At 40.0% G+C, this 22,421-nt stretch overlaps 3 protein-coding genes across 6 annotated transcripts in view; 1 reads left to right on the top strand and 2 right to left on the bottom strand.

Annotated features, from left to right (window-relative positions):
* TRAPPC13 (trafficking protein particle complex subunit 13) overlaps positions 1-15,018 on the top strand; it is a 34,281-nt gene extending 19,263 nt beyond the window's left edge. Inside the window, exons 6-13 of one of the 4 annotated variants that reach the window (XM_004583741.3) lie at positions 2,820-2,892; positions 4,780-4,824; positions 7,737-7,754; positions 9,467-9,600; positions 11,110-11,308; positions 12,353-12,453; positions 14,652-14,799; positions 14,905-15,018. In XM_004583741.3, the coding sequence (XP_004583798.2) occupies positions 2,820-2,892; positions 4,780-4,824; positions 7,737-7,754; positions 9,467-9,600; positions 11,110-11,308; positions 12,353-12,453; positions 14,652-14,799; positions 14,905-15,012 (826 nt within the window). In that variant the 3' untranslated portion in view covers positions 15,013-15,018. Of the gene's footprint in view, positions 1-2,819; positions 2,893-4,779; positions 4,825-7,736; positions 7,755-9,466; positions 9,601-11,109; positions 11,309-12,352; positions 12,454-14,648; positions 14,800-14,904 lie in introns of all 4 variants that reach the window. The other 3 variants (XM_004583740.3, XM_004583743.3, XM_004583742.3) reach the window with 3 other exon arrangements.
* Positions 1,319-2,587, bottom strand: LOC101530924 (cytochrome b-c1 complex subunit Rieske, mitochondrial-like). The gene is given in 2 exon segments (XM_012926532.3): positions 1,319-2,199; positions 2,309-2,587. Coding segments are annotated over 2 exon segments (825 nt in total). The 5' UTR covers positions 2,523-2,587; the 3' UTR covers positions 1,319-1,588.
* A 2,642-nt stretch (positions 15,019-17,660) lies between the features above and the next one.
* SGTB (small glutamine rich tetratricopeptide repeat co-chaperone beta) overlaps positions 17,661-22,421 on the bottom strand; it is a 38,173-nt gene continuing 33,412 nt past the window's right edge. The window contains exons 9-11 of the mRNA XM_004583744.4: positions 21,906-21,943; positions 21,580-21,663; positions 17,661-19,014 (exon numbers count right to left, since the gene is read on the bottom strand). Of these exons, the coding sequence (XP_004583801.1) occupies positions 18,903-19,014; positions 21,580-21,663; positions 21,906-21,943 (234 nt within the window). The 3' untranslated portion in view covers positions 17,661-18,902. The remainder of the gene's footprint in view (positions 19,015-21,579; positions 21,664-21,905; positions 21,944-22,421) is intronic.

The following is a 22,421-nucleotide window of genomic DNA, read 5'->3' as shown; positions in this document are numbered from 1 at the left end:
GCCAGGAGCTTCTTCCAGGAACCCAAACCCTCGGGCATCTTCTGTTGCTTGCCCAGGCCCCAAGGAGGGAAGTGCATGGGGAGTGGGACAGCTGAGTCTCAACTGGCACTTATATGTATGCTGGCATCACGGACGGTGGTATAAGCCACTGCACCATGGTGTTGGCTGGGTGTTATTTTTAATTTGCTGTGAGTTTTTTTTTCTTTTTTTTCAGGTCAAAACAGCACTTTGTAAATGACTGTATAGCATACATTTGGACGGTATGCTTTGCTTAGTCCGTGGTCTGGGTTATTGTTAGTTTTTCACTGTTACAAATAACATAATGATGAATACCTTCAGATTTCTTTGTGATATATTTTACCATGGGAACAAGTAAGATTTTCTACAACTTTTACTAAAAGATTGTTTTCTTCATTCCTTACAGCCACAGTCTGTTTAAAGAAAGTTTCACTAAACTCTCAACCAATCTGATTTTTCACTTTTAAGTAATTTTTTGTATATCTTCATAGGTGGGAAAAAATAATCTCACTCTTTACATTAATTTGTCCCTCACCTCTCTTCTTTGATTGCTCCTGTGGCCAAATCTGTGTTAGCCAGTGGTGGCCCTGGGATTTACCCAAGGGTTTTCCTTATGTTTGAGGGAGATACATGGATGTTTTGCTTATTGACTTGCAAGAAACCTTTGCGGGCCCGGCGGCGTGGCCTAGTGGCTAAAGTCCTCGCCTTGAAAGCCCCGGGCTCCCATGTGGGTGCCGGTTCTAGTCCCGGCAGCTCCACTTCCCGTCCGGCTCCCTGCTTGTGGCCTGGGAGGGCAGTCGAGGACGGCCCAAGGCCTTGGGACCCTGCACCCGCGTGGGGGGCCCGGAGGAGGTTCCTGGTTCCCGGCATCGGATTGGCTCAGCACCGGCCCATTGCGGCTCACTTGGGGAGTGGGTCATCGGGCGGAGGATCTTCCTCTCTGTCTCTCCTCCTCTCTGTATATCTGACTTTGTAATAAACTGAATAAATCCTTAAAAAAAAAAAAGAAACCTTTGCATATTAAAAACATGATTGGCTAGTATTCTAAGTATTTTATTCCAGGGTCTTGTCTGCTCTTCAATTGTTTTAATGTTTTTGATTTATTCAGTTTAAAATTCTGGCATGATAGTCTTGTTTTCCATTGCATTTATGTTGTTTTGGAGTTGATTTTTAATTCTTTTTTTTTTTAACTTTACATGGATTTATTTCTTTATATCCAGCTGTTTGGTTTTTCTGAGATTTATCTTTGCAATGCATTATACTTTTTAAAGGAAAAGTTTTTTTATTTTCTGCTCCAAAATTTTTTTTTTGTATATCAGATTTTAATTTTTAATTAGAATTAGCTATCAAAGACATTGCACGTTCCAAGTCTATAACTGAGCTTAACAATGTCTGACAGTGGCTTTAATTGAATGCTTTAAAGATTTCCACATTGAGGTTAGTTCACATTAACGTTCGCAAATACATTATTAGCGTCCTTAACATTCCAACTCAACCAACTGGTGATACGTAAGACTTGCTCTGATCTCTTTCAAAATGATGCGAAGACTGAAACAAGCCCAGTCCAAGTCTATCCGACGACGACTAAGTCATCACTAGTGAACTCGTAGGCAGGAACGTCAAGGTTGAGGGGAGCGGGCCTCTTCCGGATCCTCCCAGAAGCATCATAGTGGGACCCATGGCAAGGGCAGTAATAACCACCATAGTCTCCTGCATTTGCAGTGGGTACACAACCAAGATGAGTGCAGACACCCATCAGGATAACCCATGCTGGTTTCTTCACTCGGTCTAAATCATGCTGTGGGTCCCTCAACTGGGACACTTCGACTGCTGCTTCCTGCTCAGTTTCCTTCTGGGTTCTGTCGCGCACAAACAGGGGTTTGCCTCTCCATTTGAAAGCCATGTTTTTGCCTTCTGGAATATCAGATAACTTGATTTCAATTTTCGACATGGCCAACACATCCGCTGAAGCACTCATGCTGGAAACAAACTGGGAGACGGCATTCTTGGCGGCGTACGCGACACCCACGGTAGCTGTTGCTGTTACCAAGTACGAGAAACCCTTTCTAGCTTCGCTGCTGTCTTTGGAAGACTTGGTGCTATCTAACACTTCACTGCGGCGATAGTCCGAGAAGTCAGGCACTCTGACATCCGTATGAGAGTAACGAACAGAGGCAGGGATATAGTATAGTACTTCATACACAGTCGTATGTCCATCATTGCAGGCATGGACAATGGCAGAGTCCAGCATCCTATATGGTAAGCAGTTTCATTGGGAGTCCATCTTTGTCATTAAGACCTCCGGAGACGACCAAAGGCCGGGCCGCGGCCGGGCCACTCAGTGACTCCCGGCACAGGAAGGGTCACTTCACGTCCAGCACGGGCGGTTCTGGGGTGGCGGGCACCGCGGCCTGCACCAGGAGCCGCAGCGCGCCCGCCACCCCGCGGGACGTGGCCGACAGGACCGGCGCGAAGGGAGCGGCGCGGGCAGCCACAGACAACATGGCGACAGTAGCTTCAACCGCCAAGCGGGTCACAGAGACGACCTTCCGCCCGCCGCGCAGGCGCGAGCCAGGCGCAGGCTCCAAAATTATTATATGTCATCTTACTAACCAGAGCTTTCTTGTTCATAACCTACTTTTGTCCAAAATCTGTTACAACTTTTTCTCCAGCTCTAATATTTGTCCACATTTTCACATCAAGGATAGAAATGTCTTCCAAATTTCTGAGTAGAATCCAGGTGTGTAACATTTCCAGTGAAGAAACAGGAATAGATTCATTAACACATCTTTCTGTTTCAGCTTGGTGTGCGCTGTGAGTTACACAACTCAGGGTGGAGAAAAAATGTATTTTAGGAAGTTCTTCAAATTTCAGGTACTGAATATGATGGCATTATGTACTTTGAATTCTTTGTATTTTGATGGAAAGGTAAAGCTAATTCTGTTTATCTGCAGAGAAAACAAGATCTTAATAAACCAAAGTACTTAGTATTTTTGGATTTATCATATTATAGTAAGCCCTTCACGTGTGCAACTTCTGTATCCTTGGCTTCAACCAACCATGGCGTTAAAAACATTTAGTGTCTTTTACTATGTAAACGTCACCTAAAATAATTTTTTAAAAAGGAAAAGGAAGTCATTCAAAAAATTTTCATCTGGGCCCAGCGGCGTGGCCTAGCAGCTAAAGTCCTCGCCTTGAACGCCCCGGGATCCCATATGGGTGCCGGTTCTGGTCCCGGTAGCTCCACTTCCCATCCAGCTCCCTGCTTGTGGCCTGGGAAAGCAGTCAAGGACAGCCCAGAGATTTGGGACCTTGCACCCACATGGGAGACCTGGAGGAAGTTCCGTGCTCCTGGCTTTGGACTGGCTCAGCACCGGGGCCGTTGCGGTCACTTGGGGAGTGAATCATCGGACGGAAGATCTTCCTCTCTGTCTCTCCTCCTCTCTGTATATCTGACTTTGTAATAAAAATAAATAAATCTTCAAAAAAAAATTTCATCTGAATGGAACATTATAGAGACTTTTCATGTTGTTGTCATTCCCTAAACATTATAGTACAGCATAACAATTATTTGCGTAGCATTTATTTTACATTGTTTTGTATATAATAAGTAATCTGGGAATGATTTAAAACATACAGGAGGATCGTGTAAGCTACATATGATACTGTATCATTTTATGTGAATGACTTAGAGCGTCCTTGGGTTTTGCTAGCTGTCTCTACTTGTGGAACAAATCCCAAGTCGATACTAAGGGATGATTCTGTTGTGGCAAACTCAAGTCAAACTTTACTGAGATAAGTAAAAGCAGAGACATTATCCTTAAATAAACTGAAAGATTTTTATCCTTGCAAAAAATTGCTTTTCTTTGGATAAAACAAACAAGAATAATTCTAAAGGGGGGATATTACACATGATATATATTTTTTCATTTTTTATTTTATGATACAATTCCATAGGCTCTGCAGTTTCCCTTGCCCCCCTCAGAATTCCTTCCCCCTCACTGATTTCTTCTATATTACAGTAGTATAGTCCTTCTTTTAAGCAGTCATTAAGTCCATGATTCGATACTACGCAGGAAGTTAGTCAAAAGGCCAAGAAGTGACTAAAAGGGGGAGAAAGTAAGTATAAATTGTATGAAATTTCTAAGGAAAATTTTAAAGGAGAAATTCCTGGTTTGGGGTATGTGGAGCAAACTTCCTTTAGAAACTCCATAAATGGGATGTTAAATATGATTTCAAAGATCATCAAACGTGGATAAAAGGCACTAGTTTATCAATTGGATGTGAGATTAGAATATTCTATAAATATAGATGAATAGAACTGTTAGATTTATTTTTCATTTCTCCTTAAGTGAAATTTCTCTAAGTGAAAAAGTACTATCAATAGGGAAAAAGACCTTGCCATTGTTTGATTGTATTACTCATTTGCATGCATTTTAAAGGAAAAAAATGTTCAGTTGCTTTTGAAAAAAGTATTTGTGAAACATGCTGTTAGTATTAAAAACTAAAATGTGTTCAGGTTAACAGCATGTTATGGAATGAACACCGATATTACTATCACTCCATTAAGAAATGGTGGAAGCCTTTCAAACGTTAGAGATTTGAGGGGTAGGAGTGTCAAGAGTATTGATGTACATTTGAAGGTCATTTAATAAAATTTGAAGTTGGTTTTGACAAATTTAAACCGTGTGATTTCAAACTAATAAAAATAAATTGTTAAGTGATAAGAATCTCCTGACTGGCATTTTTTTATTTGAGCAGGTTCTGAAACCACTGGATGTGAAAACTAAATTCTACAATGCAGAGGTAAGTAAGGATTGTCCCTCTGATAGGATGTCACATCAAACATAATTTGATGAAAATCTGATGATTACATTTACTGTTATTGAAGTAAATTGAAATGATTGGATTATTCCCGGAAAAAAATGGCTGTGAGATTTGAATAGAAGCAAATACTTGTTGACCTGTTTTAAGCTGCTGTTTTCACCCTACGTAAGAATCATGTCTTTTTAGTCTCACTGTTAATTTTGCAAAGCTTTTCACTCACTTTTATTATGTGATTGTCATTTAATTCCACTTCATGATTGTTGTCGCTCCTTAAAAATACTACCAATCTTCAAGGAAAATTGAAGCACTCACTTAATCTGCTTACATGGAAAAGAATCTAACAGGCGAAGCTCTGCACACTTCTCAGAAACCCGTCCACCCTCCAGTGTTAGGAGCTGCGTTTGTGAGCGGCTTCAAACATTTCTAACAAGAAATAAGTCTGGCAAGAAAGGGTAAAGAAATAAGTTTTAAAATAGGAGACAGTGTATTTTTTTTTTTCTTAATGAAAAAGATAGGCTAGAATTTTAGGGGAAAAGCTTTCTTATGAATATGAGGGGATAATATTAACTATTTCAGAATAAATTTTTTAGAAAGCTGAAGCCATATAGGTCATAGGGAGTTTTTTGCTTTTGCTTTTGTTTTTCCTACAATTAACTCTTGGGAGGCACATATTAAGATGCTTTCATTTTTCTTTTGTTAGAACTGTACAAATGCATTAAGATACTTGTCATGATATTCAAAGTAATTTGCAGACGGATTTTTAAATTGTTGCTTATTCCACAGATATAACACAAATTACATGATCTATAAAGTAGGAGTGAGACCTGCATCTCTGCCACACTAACAAGTTATTTTTCATTAACCTCTATGTAATCTATTTTTATAATCACAGTTATAATTTTGTTTACTGCCTTTTTCAGTTAGCATTCTGTAAAGAAATAATGTTAAATCTTTGCAAGCAAACTTGAAGTAAAAATTTGTAGTGAAGTCCTAACCTTTTGAACATAGACATCTCTTACAAAACAGTAGTGAGCAGATATCATTAATGTCTCTGAATGCAATATCACCCACCAGCAAACAAACACACTTCATTCGGAAGCGGGAGGCAGCTTCTTGTTGGCCCTAAGCAGGGACTGTAGATGGACTGTGAAAGTTAGTGATTGTGAAAGTTAGTGATTGTGAAAGTTAGTGATTGTGAAAGTTAGTGAAAGACACCCGTGTTAGTGTATAATGCTGTGATCCTGGGTCTCGGTGACCACCGTTAGCCTACATCTGTCTCCAGTGGTTTGCTGCTGATCTGATAGTGCTAGGAGTATGTGAAGCACCTTAAGGAAAACAAGTTTCCAGAGAAACCTCTACTACAGTCTTGTAATAAGAAGGCTTTCCCAAACCCTTTGATGAGATCAAAAGCAAGGTTTCAAACATTTGGTCACCTCCTGATACTGAACCGCATGCCAGAGACTGAAGAAAATTAAATATACACTGAGCATTTTCCTAGTTCTCAGGGGACTTAAAGCTTTTATATATATTTTTTTTCATATTATACATATATTTTATATATGTGAATATATATTCATATATATTTGGTTGAAAGGCAGGATTACAGAAAGAAAGGTCTTGCATCCACTGTTACACTCCCTAGATGGTCACAACAGCCAGAACTGGGTCAGTCCAAAGCCAGGAGCCAGTGGCTTCTTGCAGGTCTCCCAGTGTGGTTGCAGGGGCCCAAGGACTTGCATCATGCTCCACTGCTTTCCCTGGCACAGTTAACAGGGAGCTGGACCAGAAGTGGAGCAGCTAGGGGATTTGAACTGGCAGCTGTTTCTGATGCTGTTGCCATGGGCCCACTACACCACAGCACCAGCCTGGGGGACTTAATCTGAGGAAGGAGACTGACATGACAGAACTGCATTGTAAGGCTCCTCCTCCCACTCTCTGCAGTGAAGTAATTCTGTGAACATAAAGAATTCAAAAAAAAATTTTTTTTTCCAGCTATACATTTGATAAAGGAAGTAACCTTGGATAATTGCCTTTAAGAAATACAGCTGTGAAAAAAAGATGATGGGCCCTGCGGCATGGCCTAGCGGCTAAAGTCCTCACCGTGGACACGCCGGGATCCCATATGGGCGCCGGTTCTAATCCCGGCAGCTCCACTTCCCATCCAGCTCCCTGCTTGTGGCCTGGGAAAGCAGTCGAGGACGGCCCAAAGCTTTGGGACCCTGCACCCGCGTGGGAGACCCGGAAGAGGTTCCAGGTTCCCGGCTTCGGATCGGCGCGCATCGGCCCGTTGCGGCTCACTTGGGGAGTGAATCATCAGACAGAAGATCTTCCTCTCTGTCTCTCCTCCTCTGTGTATATCTGGCTGTAATAAAATGAATAAATCTTTTAAAAATAAAAAAAGATGATGAAATCTAAAGAGGAGGATAAACTCCATTGCCAGAAGCAGTCTGTCCCAGCATTCCCTGAAATGGCATGCCAGGGAACCGTAATCACTCAGAATGTTCCTTAAAAAAATTAGGATTCCATTATTAGATAAATTTAGGAGTGATACTGTGTTTATTCTAAATGTAGAGGAAAGTGCATGATTGTTCCAAATACCTATCACCCATGACAAAAAGTTAGAGTGTATGGCACTCAAACTCGGGGAGCAGCCTAGTGTACCCGCACTGTTCGGTCGTAGTGTTCTTTTCTCGTCACTGGGATTAACTTTAGTTTTACCTTTTTAGAAAGGTGGTTTCTCATATTCCTTCGTGTTATTTCCTGTTTACCTTCTTGTTAACTAATGCTATCTTAATTAGTAGATCTTTAGAATGCACAAATGCATTTTATTTTAAAGTTATTCTTTTTCTTTAACATTTAACTCTGATTTTTCTTTTTTATTTTTCCATTAGAGTGACCTCAGTTCTGTGGTAATTTGATTTTTTATTATAAATTTGTATACTTTTCCTACTTAACCACTTTTTGACTCCGCCTAATTAATCTCTCTTTACAAAAACATAGTGGAAAAACAGTTAGTTGTGAATATTACCTGTGAAGTATATAATTTGCATTGCTATTATATTCATTATTCTATTCTATGGGAAAAAATTAGACCAAAGATTAAACTGTCATGTTGAAACAGTTACACTCTCAGTTTTAGTATTTTCTCTTTAGGTATTTTTTTTTTTAAGTCTTACAATCCCTACTTAAAATAGACTTGAGAATTTTCGTGTCTTACTGTGAAATAGCCCATAATCCTTCAGTTCTCTGAAGAAACTGTATAGTTGAAATTTGTTTTCACAAAAGTGTACAGTGGTTTTAGTTTGAAACTCAGATCAGGTAGCAATGACCTTTTGATAAAAATAAGCAGAAAAAGAAAAAAAGACAGGTTTTTCCCAAGCTGGCTTAAAATCATATTTTTCAAATTTCTCTACAAGTAAACAGCATTTGCTTGTACCACATCACATGTATGATAACAACTGCTTTAGTGCTGAATTCTTACCTTAATTTGTCAGTGTCAAATGATTTTTACTAACTGTTCAAACTAACTTGATTTTTCCATTATGCTGCTTATTTATCCTTTATTTTACCTAAGCTCTTCCTAAAGTTATGCAGAAAGTTGTATTTAAAATTGAAATGTGGGTCTTTGGTTATTTTTTAAAAGCAATGGATTGTTGGGATATATTTACTTTAAAAAAAAAAAACAGAATAGTGTTCTTAACTAGTATAATGTTTTGAACTGATAATTCATTACACTTGAGCACAGGGCCCAAAGATTGAAGAACCTACTGTATTTTAGATAACATTGCATTAAATTATCTTTCCACTTTTGCAAATGGTAGCCATTTTCCTGGCTTTTATGTGTTTCAAAAGCATAAAATTACCAGTTTTTTTGGTTATGCTTTAGTTTACATATTATTTCTGTTTAGATAGAATATTCTGAAGCTTTTGGAAAAGTTAATTCTTAAATAATCTTAGTATATCATTTTTATGTAGATTTTTTTCAAAGATAAACCATGTTAATATGTTGTACTTCAATTACACACACAACACACACATAATAGCCAACTTGCATAAAAAGAGACAATCAGGGAATAAAATATTTGTATAAAATTGTTTAAATGATAAACAGTGACTTAAATATTGCTGAGTGGCATCAGTTTCAAAACTATTACTAAGGCCACAAAGATCCTTTTTTTTTTTTTTTTTTTACAAGTTGTATTATTAGCAGCTGTGATTCATACATTCTTTTTTAACCCTAAGTATACATTTAAAATAAACCCAGAAATTTAAATTTAAATCTTACAAGATTATAAATGGATTATTTATTCATAGTAAATAAAATTCTAGTTAAATAGATATCTTGGGATGCACAAAATAGAGTTATCCCCCATCCATTGTTTGATGAGGTGTCAGTTGACTAACACTTGACTTTGCCCGTTAATTATATTAGGGTGAAGCTTCTTTTTTTTTTTTTACATTAATTTTGATAACTTTGATTTGCAGGCATGAACTAATCACGTTTATGGTTAATAGTGCTTCTTCATTTTGTATAAGATACTTTTGTAAGTAAATATTTTAAAAACCATCACACTTGGTCGGTTTTTGTCTTTTTTTGTCTTTTTCTTTTTCATCCCCTCAGACTGATGAAGTGTTTCTGGAAGCCCAGATTCAGAATATTACAACTTCACCCATGTTTATGGAGAAAGTCTCACTGGAGCCATCTCTGATGTACAATGTGACAGAATTGAATTCAGTGGACCAAGCTGGAGAATGGTAAATACACTCATGGAACGCTTGATCTTATTTCCCTAACATTTCATTACCCTTTGTTTCTGTTTTGCTTTTCATTAATGGGCTGTTTAAAAGAAATGTTTTAAGTTCACAGAAAAATTTATCAGAAATTAAAATTGCTGCATAGCATGTGGCACTTTGAACTAGTTGATGAACCTGTTAGATGATGACCACCGACCACCCGCCCGCTGGTGGAATAATATCGGCAAGTTGTTCGGTTGTAATGGAAGCTTTATTGGAAAATCCACTCCTGGGTCCCCTTCGCGCAGAGGGGAAAGAGGAGGGAGGCGAAAAGGGCAGCTGAGATACGTGTGGAGTTTTATACTCCTCTAGACACGTGGGCAGCCAAAGGGGCTGTCTGTGCCCCAACTATGTAAGCAATGTCCATTCAGGTGTGCCATTGGTCAACTGGAATCCCGCCAGGTCAGTGACGTAACTGGCTCCTGTGGCCCCTCCTGTTCTGGGCTGAAGCCTGGGAGACATGCCGGGTCCGGGGCAGACCAGCCCCTCGTCTCCAGTGCCCTGGGCAGCCATCACAACCAATATTGCTTCCTGTCCCAGAGCCCCTGCTCATCAGGATTCCCCCTTTATATGACGCATTTTGAAGATTGGGGCAAATACATGCGCCTGCTATCTTACACAGAATCGTTTCACTTTCCTCATTCTCCTTTGCTCTTCCTGCTCATCCCTTGCTCCACACTGAAAAACAAAACAAGAACCTAACCCTTTATATTGCTTGTTCAAAGCAATAGGTCTTTGAATTGTCGTAATTTCCTGAGGTAAACCTGTCATTGTTATTCTGTGAGTGGAAGCTCAGGTATGGAAACAGTGAAATAAGTGAATGAAAAGGAGGCGAGTGTGAATTTGAAAGAAATACACTCTCAGCATCAAAAGATATGTGCATATGAAATAATGATTTAATTTGGGGGGATTTCTTCCATGGCACACTTACAGGAGGAATAAACTGAGCGTTGATGTTAACATAGCTAAGGAAGTTATAGATGGGGAAACCACCTGGCTACTTTCATCAAGAATGATAGTTTACTCGTATGTTGTTTGGAAACTACAAACAAAAATTCATAGCCTCCTTCATGCCTGCTGAGCAAAACGGGTTTTCATTGTTTCTCCAAATCTTGCCATTTGTTTTGGAAATGATTATCTAGTTTAAGATATTTAAAATGATATGGCTCTTTGTATTCTGACCTATTTTTCTTAATTATTTTAGAATAAATGAACAGAAAACTTAAGATTCCAATTTCTGTTGTTGTTTCAAGTAATGAATATGTCTAATGTGAGGTAGCATCCTAGTTTTAAAAAAATCTCAAGATTTTTTACACTAAATTCCCTCAGTGTAAGTTCTCTTCCATGTTTTCTGGATCTTCACAAGGTAATTCATCCAGTTACTGTCCAGAAGGGGCAATCACAGCCATGTTTTATCTTGAAAATATCCTGGAGAGCGTTCTTCATATCTGTCTCTTTCTACCCTGTCAGTGTATCCACGTTTGGGTCAAGAGCGTATTTGCAGCCAATGGACACTCGCCAGTACTTGTACTGCCTAAAGCCCAAAAAGGAATTTGCAGAAAAAGCGGGCATCATTAAGGGAGTAACTGTAATTGGAAAACTGGATATAGTGTGGAAAACCAATCTAGGTGAGCGGGGAAGGTTACAGACCAGCCAGCTTCAGAGAATGGTGAGTCTGGGGGCTTTCAGGGTGAGCGGGCGGGTCTGTCACAAGCAGTGAGAACAGTGTGAAAACATTCATACTGCAGGAGTAGGAGAGACTGATGGTTTCACTCCTGTCCCAGCGGAATACTAGTGTTCAGGTGAACGAAAAATGCTCATAGGTTAATTTAACTTTAATTAAACTAACTGCTTGTCATTTGTTTCCTCCTTTGTCATTTATGTTCACTATTCACCTGACAAAGGAGTCATTAAAGTTTTCTTGAACCTGTTAAGCTTATTACATTCTCCTGCTCAGATGATATCTTTTGTAAGTTGTTAGAATTCAGAGGTATCTAAAATTCATGAAGAGAGCTTAAGTCTGTATCATAAGCACTAGTTAGATACCTAGTTTCTTCAGATAGTAGGGATACCTTCCGGCTAATTGTATTTTTCTTGTACTAATAAAAATCTCTAGCAGATTCATTATGTCAGATTCCCTGTCTTCACATATTCTAAAATTTGCTTTACTTTTATCAATCAAAGTAATAAAATGAAAAAAAAAGATGATGGCCAATCATCATCTTTATCAAAACTGGGCCTACTTTAATATGTAGCAATAAATTACCATCCCCACATGGCATGTTGTAAGCCTTGATGTGTCTATAGGCTGTTCTTGCCCATGTATCTTGTGAAAAAAACACGATTTTATGCCTGGTTCATGCCAGTGTTCTCCCTCTGTCTTTTTTACCTACTTAGAGATGTAGATGCTGTATTATTTCTGGGGAGCATCCTTTTAAGATAAGCAACTTCACTGCTTACTTACCGCTAAGATTTATGTTAACTGTATGAACATGTAACAGTTCTAACGCAGACAAAACAAGCCAGCAAGGCTGGTCCGTACATAGTAGCTGTGAAAGCAGAGTGAGGAAACCATACAATGAATCAGAAATATTTTCACAGAACAAGAGCTTGGAGATACGGGGTATGTCAAGTGAATGTGCTGGTATGCTACAGTCATCAAAAGTGAGATTTTTAATAGATGTATGTTAAACCATGTTTCTGATTCTCCTAGGCTCCAGGCTACGGGGATGTGAGGTTGTCTTTGGAAGCAATCCCAGATACTGTCAACCTAGAAGAACCTTTTCACATTACCTGTAAAATAACCAACTGCAGGTAATGCTAGTTTTTATGGGCAGATGTCATTGCTTCCTCATGTAACTAGGAAAGAATTAAATGTTTGGAACGTCTCCTTTTTAGTTTCCTCTTGACACAAAAGTTTCTCTGATTTTGATCTTGAATACAATGGGTCTTTAGAAAATTCATGGAAAATGTATATGATGAAAAAAATATGTATAGATTTCTTAATTTTCTATACCAGGCTGAACTTAACATTTTCTTTTTTTTAAAGTTTTATTTACCTGTTTGTTTATTGTTTGTTTAAGAGCAAAGACACAGAGATTTTTTTTTTCCATCTGGTGGTTGACTCCCAAAATACCACCACTAAGACTGGAGGAGGCAGAAACCGAGATCCAGGGACACCAATCAGGCCTGCCAGGTGGATGGCAGGCAGCCCAGCAGCCGAGCCAACAGCTGCTGCTCCAGTAGTAGGAGACTGGAGTTGGGATCCAGTATGGATGCAGGTGTCCCAAGGGATCTAGTATGAATGTGGGTGTCCCAAGGGATCCAGTATGAATGTGGATGTCCCAAGGGATCCAGTATGGGTGAGGGTGTCCCAAGGGATCCAATGTGGGTGAGGGTGTCCCGAGGGATCCAATGTGGGTGAGGGTGTCCCGAGGGTTCCAGTATGGGTGAGGGTGTCCCAAGAAGCATCACTAACTGCTGTGCCAAATGGCCACCCAGGCATATTACACATCTGTGAGGCCATACTGTACTGCGCATTTTTCTGTATTTCATTTTTATATCACACTCTATGGCCTGGGTTTTATCTTTTATGCAAGTGGGGAAAAAAAAACCTCATGGAGGTTAAATAACATTTTTCAAGCTCAAAAAGCTGGACAAGATAAGGGCCAGAAAGTGAAACCAGGGATTGGTTTTACAGTCTATGTTTATGTTTATACTTCCTGCATTTTAAAATAAAATAGGAAGCCAAGGATGAAGGAGGAAAAAATAGGAACAGTGTCAAATCGGGCCATTTTTATTGTCAACCTTTTGATTATTTTTTAAGGGAAGGGGGCAATTATTTAACTTTCAGAGTACCTTGAGTTTGATTCTGAGCTCCAGCACCTGACTGCACCCTGTTGCTAACACAGACGTAAGAGGAAGTGCTGATGGCTCAAGTGATTGGGACCCTGCCACCATGTGGGAGCCCTGGAGTGAGAACTCCATTTCCAGCTTTGAGAGTGAACAAGGGGGTGGAAGTGTGCTCCCTCCCACCCCCAGCACCGATCTCCATCTCTTACGGCATTTGTAAAATGTATATACTTCCATTAAAGTTCCTTTTTAAAAGATTTACTTACTTGTATGGGAAAAACAGATCTACAGCGAGGAGGGACAGAAAAATCTTCCATCTGCTGGTTCACTCCCCAAATGACTGCAAACGCCAGATCTGAGCCAATCCAAAGCCAAGAGGCATGGCTTTCTCTCTGATCTCCCGAACTCTGGACCATCCTCCTCTGCTTTCCCAGGCCATAAGCAGGAGCTGGTTGAGAAGTGGAGTATCCGGAAGACAAACCAGTGCCCATTTGGTGTGATTAGCCAATTGAACCATCTTGCCAGTCCCAAAATTCCTAACATGTTTAAGCTATACTGTTGAGATCGGCAATAAGCAGAAAATGATTTAAAATGGCGTTACAGTGAGCAAACCCAAGTACTGTTTACTCTTTGAATCTTATGAGTCATTCTCTTAGCTATCTGCATGGTTAAGGAACATGGATTAATTATCAAAAAATCCTGTTAGAGTAAGAATACAGAGCAACAAAATTAGACACAAATGGCTCAAGTCTCCCATAAAAATGTACAAGCTCTTAGATCGGCATCAAGAGACCAGCCTCCAGGCCTATCGATGCCATCTTAAGTGACATAGAAATAATACAATAGGGCTTGGCAGTGTGGCCTAGTGGCTAAGGTTCTCGCCTTGATCCCATGTGGCCGCTGGTTCTAATCCCGGCAGCTCCACTTCCTCTCTATCTCTCCTCCTCTCAGTATATCTGGCTTTGTAATAAAAATAAAATAAATCTTAAAAAAAAAAAAAAAAACCTATGGAAATAATACAATAACTTTTCAGTTCACTTCTTGGTTTTTATTCTCCTGGCATCTAGGAAGCAAATTTAACCGCCTTAAAGGAAGACATACTGCAGTATCTCTGTGTGAAATGAACGAGATTTAGCCTATTTTTCTGATTCCCCCAGCAGTGAAAGGACTATGGATCTGGTTTTGGACATGTGCAATACCAGTTCAATCCACTGGTGTGGTATTTCAGGAAGACAGCTGGGCAAGCTGCATCCAAGCTCCTCCCTCTGCCTCGCCCTCACTCTGCTCTCCTCCGTACAGGGACTGCAAGTAGGTCCTTGGCAAAGTCTTTAATCCTTGGGGGCTAGTGAACTTAGAGTCATTTGTGATAGCCGTATCTTCTCAAAACTGAGGCCTATGTGTTTCTCTCCACAGAGTGTCTCCGGCCTGAGACTAACAGACACATTCCTAAAGAGAACATACGAATACGATGACATTGCACAAGTCTGTGTGGTATCTTCGACCATTAAAGTGGAAAGCTGAAGAACATTTCCAATGTTAGATGCTTCCTTTGTTTCTGTGTTTCTGTCACCTTTGTAAAATAAGTCATCAGCCAACGTAAGCATATATCAGTTAAATCTCTTTCCTGTGGGACAATATATTAAATATCTGTTTTGAACAGATCTACTGATCCGCTCTTGTGAGTTCTATTCTCAATTAACATTTGTATATTTGTTACACATACTTTGTTTCACTTTAGATGTTCTTGAGACTCCAGAAGCAGTTTATCTGAGGCCACTGTCCCACATCTGTAGTATAGCAGTCAGCAAACTGTTTATGTAGAAGACAAGACACTCACTATCCTCAGAGCTCTGCAGGGCAGTGTGGTTTCTACTGCGAATCCTGAAGTCTGCAATTGTAGTACAATGGCAGCCAGCGGGCACCAAAGTGCAGCGGTGTTTACAGAGCCATGTGATTGACTGGATTCAGCCTGTGAGCCACAGTTTACTGCCATCACTGGAGAAGACACAGTTGTTCCTTAGAACATTACCATTCTCAAAGCACTTTATTTAGAACTAGGTAATTCCAAGCGTATTTTTCCCCTAGCTCCTTAGCCAACAAATGAGGTTTGTTTTCAGTTGGGGTGGTCCTCCTTGGTGTTAGCTAACACAATATGAGCTTTGCTGGTTATTTTCAAAATTGAGTTGGTATGTATGGGTTTTGTACTCATATAACTTTAAGATCCTGAACAACAGATAAGAATTGGTTTTCTCTATTAGGCTGTCAAGTATTCAATTAACCTTTAACTGAGAAGCCTACTAATTTTTCAATTCAAAGCCAAAAACCTCCTGGGTTTTTTTCCCATTGAAAAATAGGCATTTATTTTCATAAAGCATATTTGAAGGCCTCCCCGCATCTGGTATTTTATTGTAAAATTCAAATCATGTGTTAATATTATGTAACTTTCTTTCTGTTTAATTGCACTAATTTACTTTGCCATGAACAAAACAATGAGAAAGTTAGCTGTTGTCAACTTTGCAACATAAATATAACAAGTTTCAATATTTTGTCAAGAAAACACAAGATTATGCTGTTAGATAAAAGCTGTCCTGTCTTGGTAAGTTAAAAATTTCAGAATGTATATATGATTTCTTAAATGTACAAGTGCCATCAAGTCAAACACAAAATGCTTTTTCTTAAGTGCATAATTATTTATTGCCATGACAAACTGGTCCCGGATGAAAGCTATATTCAGAAGGGTTGCCCTCACATTTGAGTAACAGTTAAAGAAATGTGTGCAAAATAAGGTACAAGCAGTGTCAGACTGAAGTCTGTCTTTCGTACTGATAAAGGTTGATCAGATAATAAGACCTTATCACCACTGCACTGTTGCCATTTTTGTCACGCATCTTATGACTGAACCTTCTGTTTGAAATCGGAGAGGAAACATATATAATAGCACGCATACTTTGATTTAATTAAATTCTCTTCAGTTTATAGGCAATAACCTAGATGCATGTCATTCATACTTCCTAAGTGGTTAGATAATGCCATCTTAGAAAAGATCTAATTAAACTTCTTATAAAATTAGATTAACAATTTGGTACAGTAAAGGACATGTTCAGTTTTAGCATAGCATCGCAACAGCTGCAGCTACCACAATGAAACGTGAATAATGGGGGACAAACATCCCTAGGAGGAATGGAAATAAAGACTCACAATAATGCCTTCTTGTTTCTCTAGTTAAACAGCAATTATGTTTTGGTCTTTTCCTATAATTTTAAGAATAGTTAGCACAATCCAACCATATACAGCTGTCTTTCATGAAATAGCTTACAGTGCAGTTACTAAGAAATGATGAAAGCAACTGAAGAGCAAAAACGCCTCAAATGAAATGGAAATCCAGGCAAACAGACAGAGAGCAACTACACTGGGTTTGTTACACAGGGTCAGTTAGCAATGAAATTCGGCAAGTCAATAAAAGAAACATATCGGTTCCCATCTATGTAAAAACCGGCTACCGTAACTACAGATTTTAGCACAAGAAGGCATTATTTTTAAAGCCGTCATCTGATTTCATATCATGCTAGCACTGGTCACCCGGGGAGGGGGGCTGTGTCCTCTTTTCCACTTTCTGGAGCGACTGTCCACAGTGCGTGTTCCTCTTGAGTGCCCTCCTCTGTCACTTCTGATCCTGTTCATTCACATCTCTCTCCCGCAGGCAGCTGGACACTTACTCTGTAGCTGTTACGCTCTGTGTTATTCGTCAGAAAGCATTTCTAATGCACTTGAGAGTTATGCTCACTGATCTGAACTGGAGCAACACTGCATAAGAAAATTAAGAATCATTTTTGCTCTTTTGATTACAGTCATAACTCATATGATTAGCTCATCATTCCTTCTAACACTTAAACACTAGGAGTTGAGTATAACTATGAGAAACTAAGATGGCTGTGGTGGAATATGGTTTTTACCGTGGACCTGCATCAGAGCTTCCAATTGCACTATTTAAAATGGCAATCCTGAGGCTTCTTGATGGGGCTTACTAAGTCAGAACTGAAGGTCTGGCCCTGAATCTGCATTTTAAATTTCACAGGTGATTTTTGCAGTGAACTTTTAAACCTTTCATATAATCTCACAAAAGGGAGGGGGAAAGAAGTAGACTAACTGGAGTCGAACAAGGAGAACAGTTCCAGTAAGGCCCTGATCATCGACTTACTGATTTAATTTCATACCACTCTCTTTTTCAGTTTCCTCTTACATTTGTGAAATGATCACATTAGCCTCATTTCACCAATTTCATGATTAATAAACAAAAAGAAAATTCCATTTGGAATTAGAACTGGGTCATCCATCACTAGTTAGAGCCATGCCATTAACACCTAACACAATTTCTCTCTAACCAGTTGACATCCAGCGCATGATAAAATATGTTATCTCCTGTTCAAATGATTTTAGATTAAACTTAAGACTGATATGCCAAGACAAATCTAACAAAACTGAATAAACAAGCAAAGTTAGTGATAAGAGCTTGTGGTGATCCTTAGTTTAAAAAAAAATGTTTACGGACACATAATTGAATCCCACTTAGAAAATTATTGGAGCCAGGGCTGTGGCTGATTTGAATATAGATAGATGAGAATTTGATCATTTCCAAGATAAAGTCACCACCAGGGGAATTAAGAACAGTTTCAGCCCTGATGAAACCAGTACCATTACAGATTTCAAAATGTATTTTTATTATGTCCTTGGCATAGCTGGCCTTGTGAGTGTTGTCACTTCTGGAGCCATGCAGACAACCTGAACATTCCTCCTTCACTTTCTATACATTCACATTCTCTGGGTTTTTATCTTTCTTGCTAAAACAGCCCTTTCACCCAATAACCACTTTCTAGCAGCAAATAGATACCTTGTCACTCATCAGAATCAATAGCATTAAAAAACCCTGGAACTTAGGATAAATCTTTTCCACTGATCTTCCTTATCAGAGCTAAACCTAAACTGTGAGAGTCTGCTCTCCTGAAATGCTGCTTAGTAGCATATATTTCTTCTGAACCAGTGGGAAATATTTCCCTTAGATAGCTCCCCTCAAAAAAAAAAAAAAATCTGCTTAATGGAATTTGGAGCAGTGGAATTCACCAACACACAGCCCCACTGTCCAATGAATACACTCTGCTGTTGAGTCTGATGTACACACATGATGGTGGTACAAGTTGGAAAATGGGAACCTCGTCCCAGGACTCCAGGGCATTGGTTCATTTCCAAAGGAGTCATGTGATGTTCAGGTGTGTGTTGTGATAAATCTATCGTCTTTACAGATTTCTTCTTTAAGAATATACACAAGAGGTTCCCCTCCATGGTTTTCAAGCATCAGATACAGTGCTTGAGGGGGCGGAGCGCTATGTACAGATTGGCCTCGGGCCGCCGTGGAATCAGGAGTGTTCCTCGGCACTGCTGCTGAAGGATCGGCTCCGGATGTGATTCCTCAGCTGCTCGATGAGCTCGGGGTTCTGCTGCTGTATCTGCTGAGCAAACTGCTGTCCCCTGCAGTCAGAAGGCAGAGCGGGAGGGATCAGGGCCTTGCCAGTCACACAGCACGCATGCCAGAAGAACTTCAAGAGATGTGGGGAATGCCCACAGTGAACTTCTCCTATAAAGACAACTTTTAGAACCATGACGTTAAGGTGCAAGCTAGCCCATGCTTCGATGTTCAGCATATTTATAGTGCAGTGTCCTGGATGACGTAACTTCTGACATGTTTGCCTAAGATCAAGTGAAGAAACAACCCCCAAACTAAAGCAGGCGTGCCTGAAATGCAGGAAATGTACACCTCTAATGCTTAATCACAAGCAAAGGACTACGAAATGTTAGCTTTTCTTCTGTATGCTCTGATACAATGTTCTTACAGTCAAGTCTTACTACTATGGGATGCTTACAGGGCCTTACGTAACTGGTTCTTTAAAAGGAAAAAAAAAATTGAACACATTTTCCCTTGCCTTAGATGCACAAATGCAAGTGTTTGACATCACTATAATTGTGTCCCCAAAGATCACTCTAAAGTTGCAGTATTTTAAGTTATTATACGATCATGATCACTCACAAGCAGAAAATAGCTCGTGTGCCTTTAAAAAATGTCAATGATACAGCATCAGATATAAACTAACAAAGTATCTCAAGAAATCTTCATGGAAATAAAGATAATACAATCAAGTAATAAGAAAATGTAAGAGGTTCCTCCAGTAATCATAGGCACTGAAAACATTTGAATAAAATTGATTTCTGGGTCCAGTGCGGTAGTCTAGAAGCTAAAGTCACCGCCTTGCACACGCCAAGATCCCATATGGGCAACAGTTTGTGTCTCGGCAGCCCTGCTGCCCATCCAGCTCCCTGCTTGTGGCCTTGGGAAAGCAGTCGAGGACGGCCCAAAGCCTTGGGAGCCCCTGGCTCCTGCCCTCGGATCAGCACAGCTGCGGCCATTGCAGCTATTTGGAGAGCTGAGTCAGCGGATGAAGGATCTTCCTCTCTGTCTCTCCTCTCTGTATATCTGACTTTCCAATAAATAAAAATAAATAAATCCTTTTAAAAATATATGTATTTGTTGTAATCTTTATAAGCAATATGTGATTACTATTCGTGGTCCATGTCTGTGCTAGTGAGTAATAGTAGGATTTCCTTTTTATTCTACTTACTGTGTCTGCATGATTTTAGCGATTGGAGTGCCAAGTGCAGGATTGTGAAGCAAAAAGAAAGTATGACATTGTAATAATTAGGGGGAACAAAGGAGAGCAGAAAGGGGAAGCCCCATGCTTCTAATCCTGTATCATAAAATGCGGGAAATCCATTCACTTTATATAAATAAAATGCAATTAATTAAAAAAATAAAAATATATTTTAACCTAAATAGGTATTTTTAAGTAGATATTTTGCTTTCATCCATATCTGAGCTGGTAGGTCTGCTGAAGAATTTTTTGTTGGAAAAACAAGGTTTTTGAAAAAGCTTTATATAAGTGATCAAAATATGTCTGGACATGTTGTGCTTGTTTGTTTCTATCGTTTCTTTCCATTCCTTCAAAAGTACCAGATGACTAGGACAGGTGGTGTGGCCAGTCCAGCTTTTTGGGAGTGCAGCTGCTAAGACAGAAGATGGCCCAGCTACCCATGTTCCTGGCCCCAGGTGAGGACATGCGTGGAGTCCTGGCTCCTGGCTCCTGGCTTCAGCTTGGTTCACTGTGGGAAGCTAAACAGTGAATAGAAGAGCTCTCTCTCTCTTTCTCTCTCTCTCTCCCTTCCTTGCCTTTCAAATAAAGATAACAGTATTAATAAATCCTCCTAAGAAACTTTGGAACCTAATGTCACACTGATAAAAATAAATAGCAAAATATTATGCTGCAAATCAAAAGAATGTTTAGCCATGGCTGTCCTGAAACCCTTAGTGACAAGCCTGTGCTTCAGTTTCCCCAGCTACTGTATGTCATTTATACTCTCTTGCCACTACTATCTGGTCCTCACCTACCTTACTAATACCAACATAACATTTTTTAAATAAAGGAAGAACTCTTGGGCCCGGCGGCGTGGCCTAGCGGCTAAAGTCTTCACCTTGAAAGCCCCGGGATCCCATATGGGCGCCGGTTCTAATCCCGGCAGCTCCACTTCCCATCCAGCTCCCTGCTTGTGGCCTGGGAAAGCAGTTGAGGACGGCCCAATGCATTGGGACCCTGCACCTGCGTGGGAGACCCGGAAGAGGTTCCAGGTTCCCGGCTTCGGATTAGCGCGCACCGGCCCATTGCGGCTCACTTGGGGAGTGAATCATCGGACGGAAGATCTTCCTCTCTGTCTCTCCTCCTCTGTGTATATCTGGCTGTAATAAAATGAATAAATCTTTAAAAAAAAAAAAAAAGCATGGGAAACGCCCATGACTGCTCTTCTGAACAGGCGGAGCTTACCAGACCACCCAGCTGGGCCTTCTGAATTCCTGCCTGTTAGAATGAAAAGTGATTCCAGGTTTTGAAATTCTTTCTGATGTTAAGGTGACTAATGCTATTAACAATAACAGGTGAAGATTTGAAAAGAAAACCCTGGCCCCTCACCTTGCAGACATACAACACTTACGCTTGGATGAGGCTAGACAGGTCAGTGAGGCCCCCGACCCCGGCAGCAGGTCCCCCAATGGCATTTGTCATCATCCCCGACATCCTAGGGTATGGGAGAGACTCAGTGCTGAAGTTCCATTGTGAGCAAGCAGAATAAGCCACGGAAAAGTCTCAAATACAGGCATGCCCACATCATGCAAGAGGCAACATCACATATGTGTGGTTTTTCAGTTTCAACAGACTGGCCTTTGGGAGATGTTACCGATTTTGAGCTGCTGCTCTCAAATAAGGCCCAGCAAATGGCAGGTGGGAAGGTGTAATAACAAATTCTTTCTATATACTTACAGTTGTTGAACTTGAGGATTTTGCATTAAACTTGCTGCCTGGAATGGAAACAGCATCTTCCATGAAAAGCAGTTAATGTTTAGGGATCTTTAATGAAGTTTTTTTTAAGTAGAGGAATGAAAGCTAACTCATATATATGTGTACTAGAATACTTTGCTTATTAAGTTGATGGGAATGTTTCTTTAAAAAAAAAAAAAAAGGAAGGTAGTAGAAAAGGTAGCATTAAAAAAAAAATCATTGCAGGTACAAATGTTGTAGCACCGCATGTTAAGCTGCCACCAGGCACAGCAGCATCCCATTCGAGCACCAGGTCATATCCAGGCTTCTTGCTCCACATCTAATACAGCTCCCTGCTAGTACACTTGAGAAAGCAGTAGATGCTGGCCCAGATACCTGACCCCCTGCCACCTACATGGCAGATCCAGATGAGGCTCCTGGCCCCAGTAGATACCTCTCTCTCTCTCTCTCTCTTTCTCTCTTTCTTTGTCTCAACCCTCTCCTCTCCACTCTGTAGTT

This window comes from Ochotona princeps, chromosome 23 (genome assembly GCF_030435755.1).
Source record: "Ochotona princeps isolate mOchPri1 chromosome 23, mOchPri1.hap1, whole genome shotgun sequence".
In the NCBI taxonomy this organism is placed as follows: Eukaryota; Metazoa; Chordata; class Mammalia; order Lagomorpha; family Ochotonidae; genus Ochotona; species Ochotona princeps.
The sequence above is the reverse complement of the archived record's forward strand: the minus strand, read 5'-3'. Positions and strand labels throughout refer to the sequence as shown.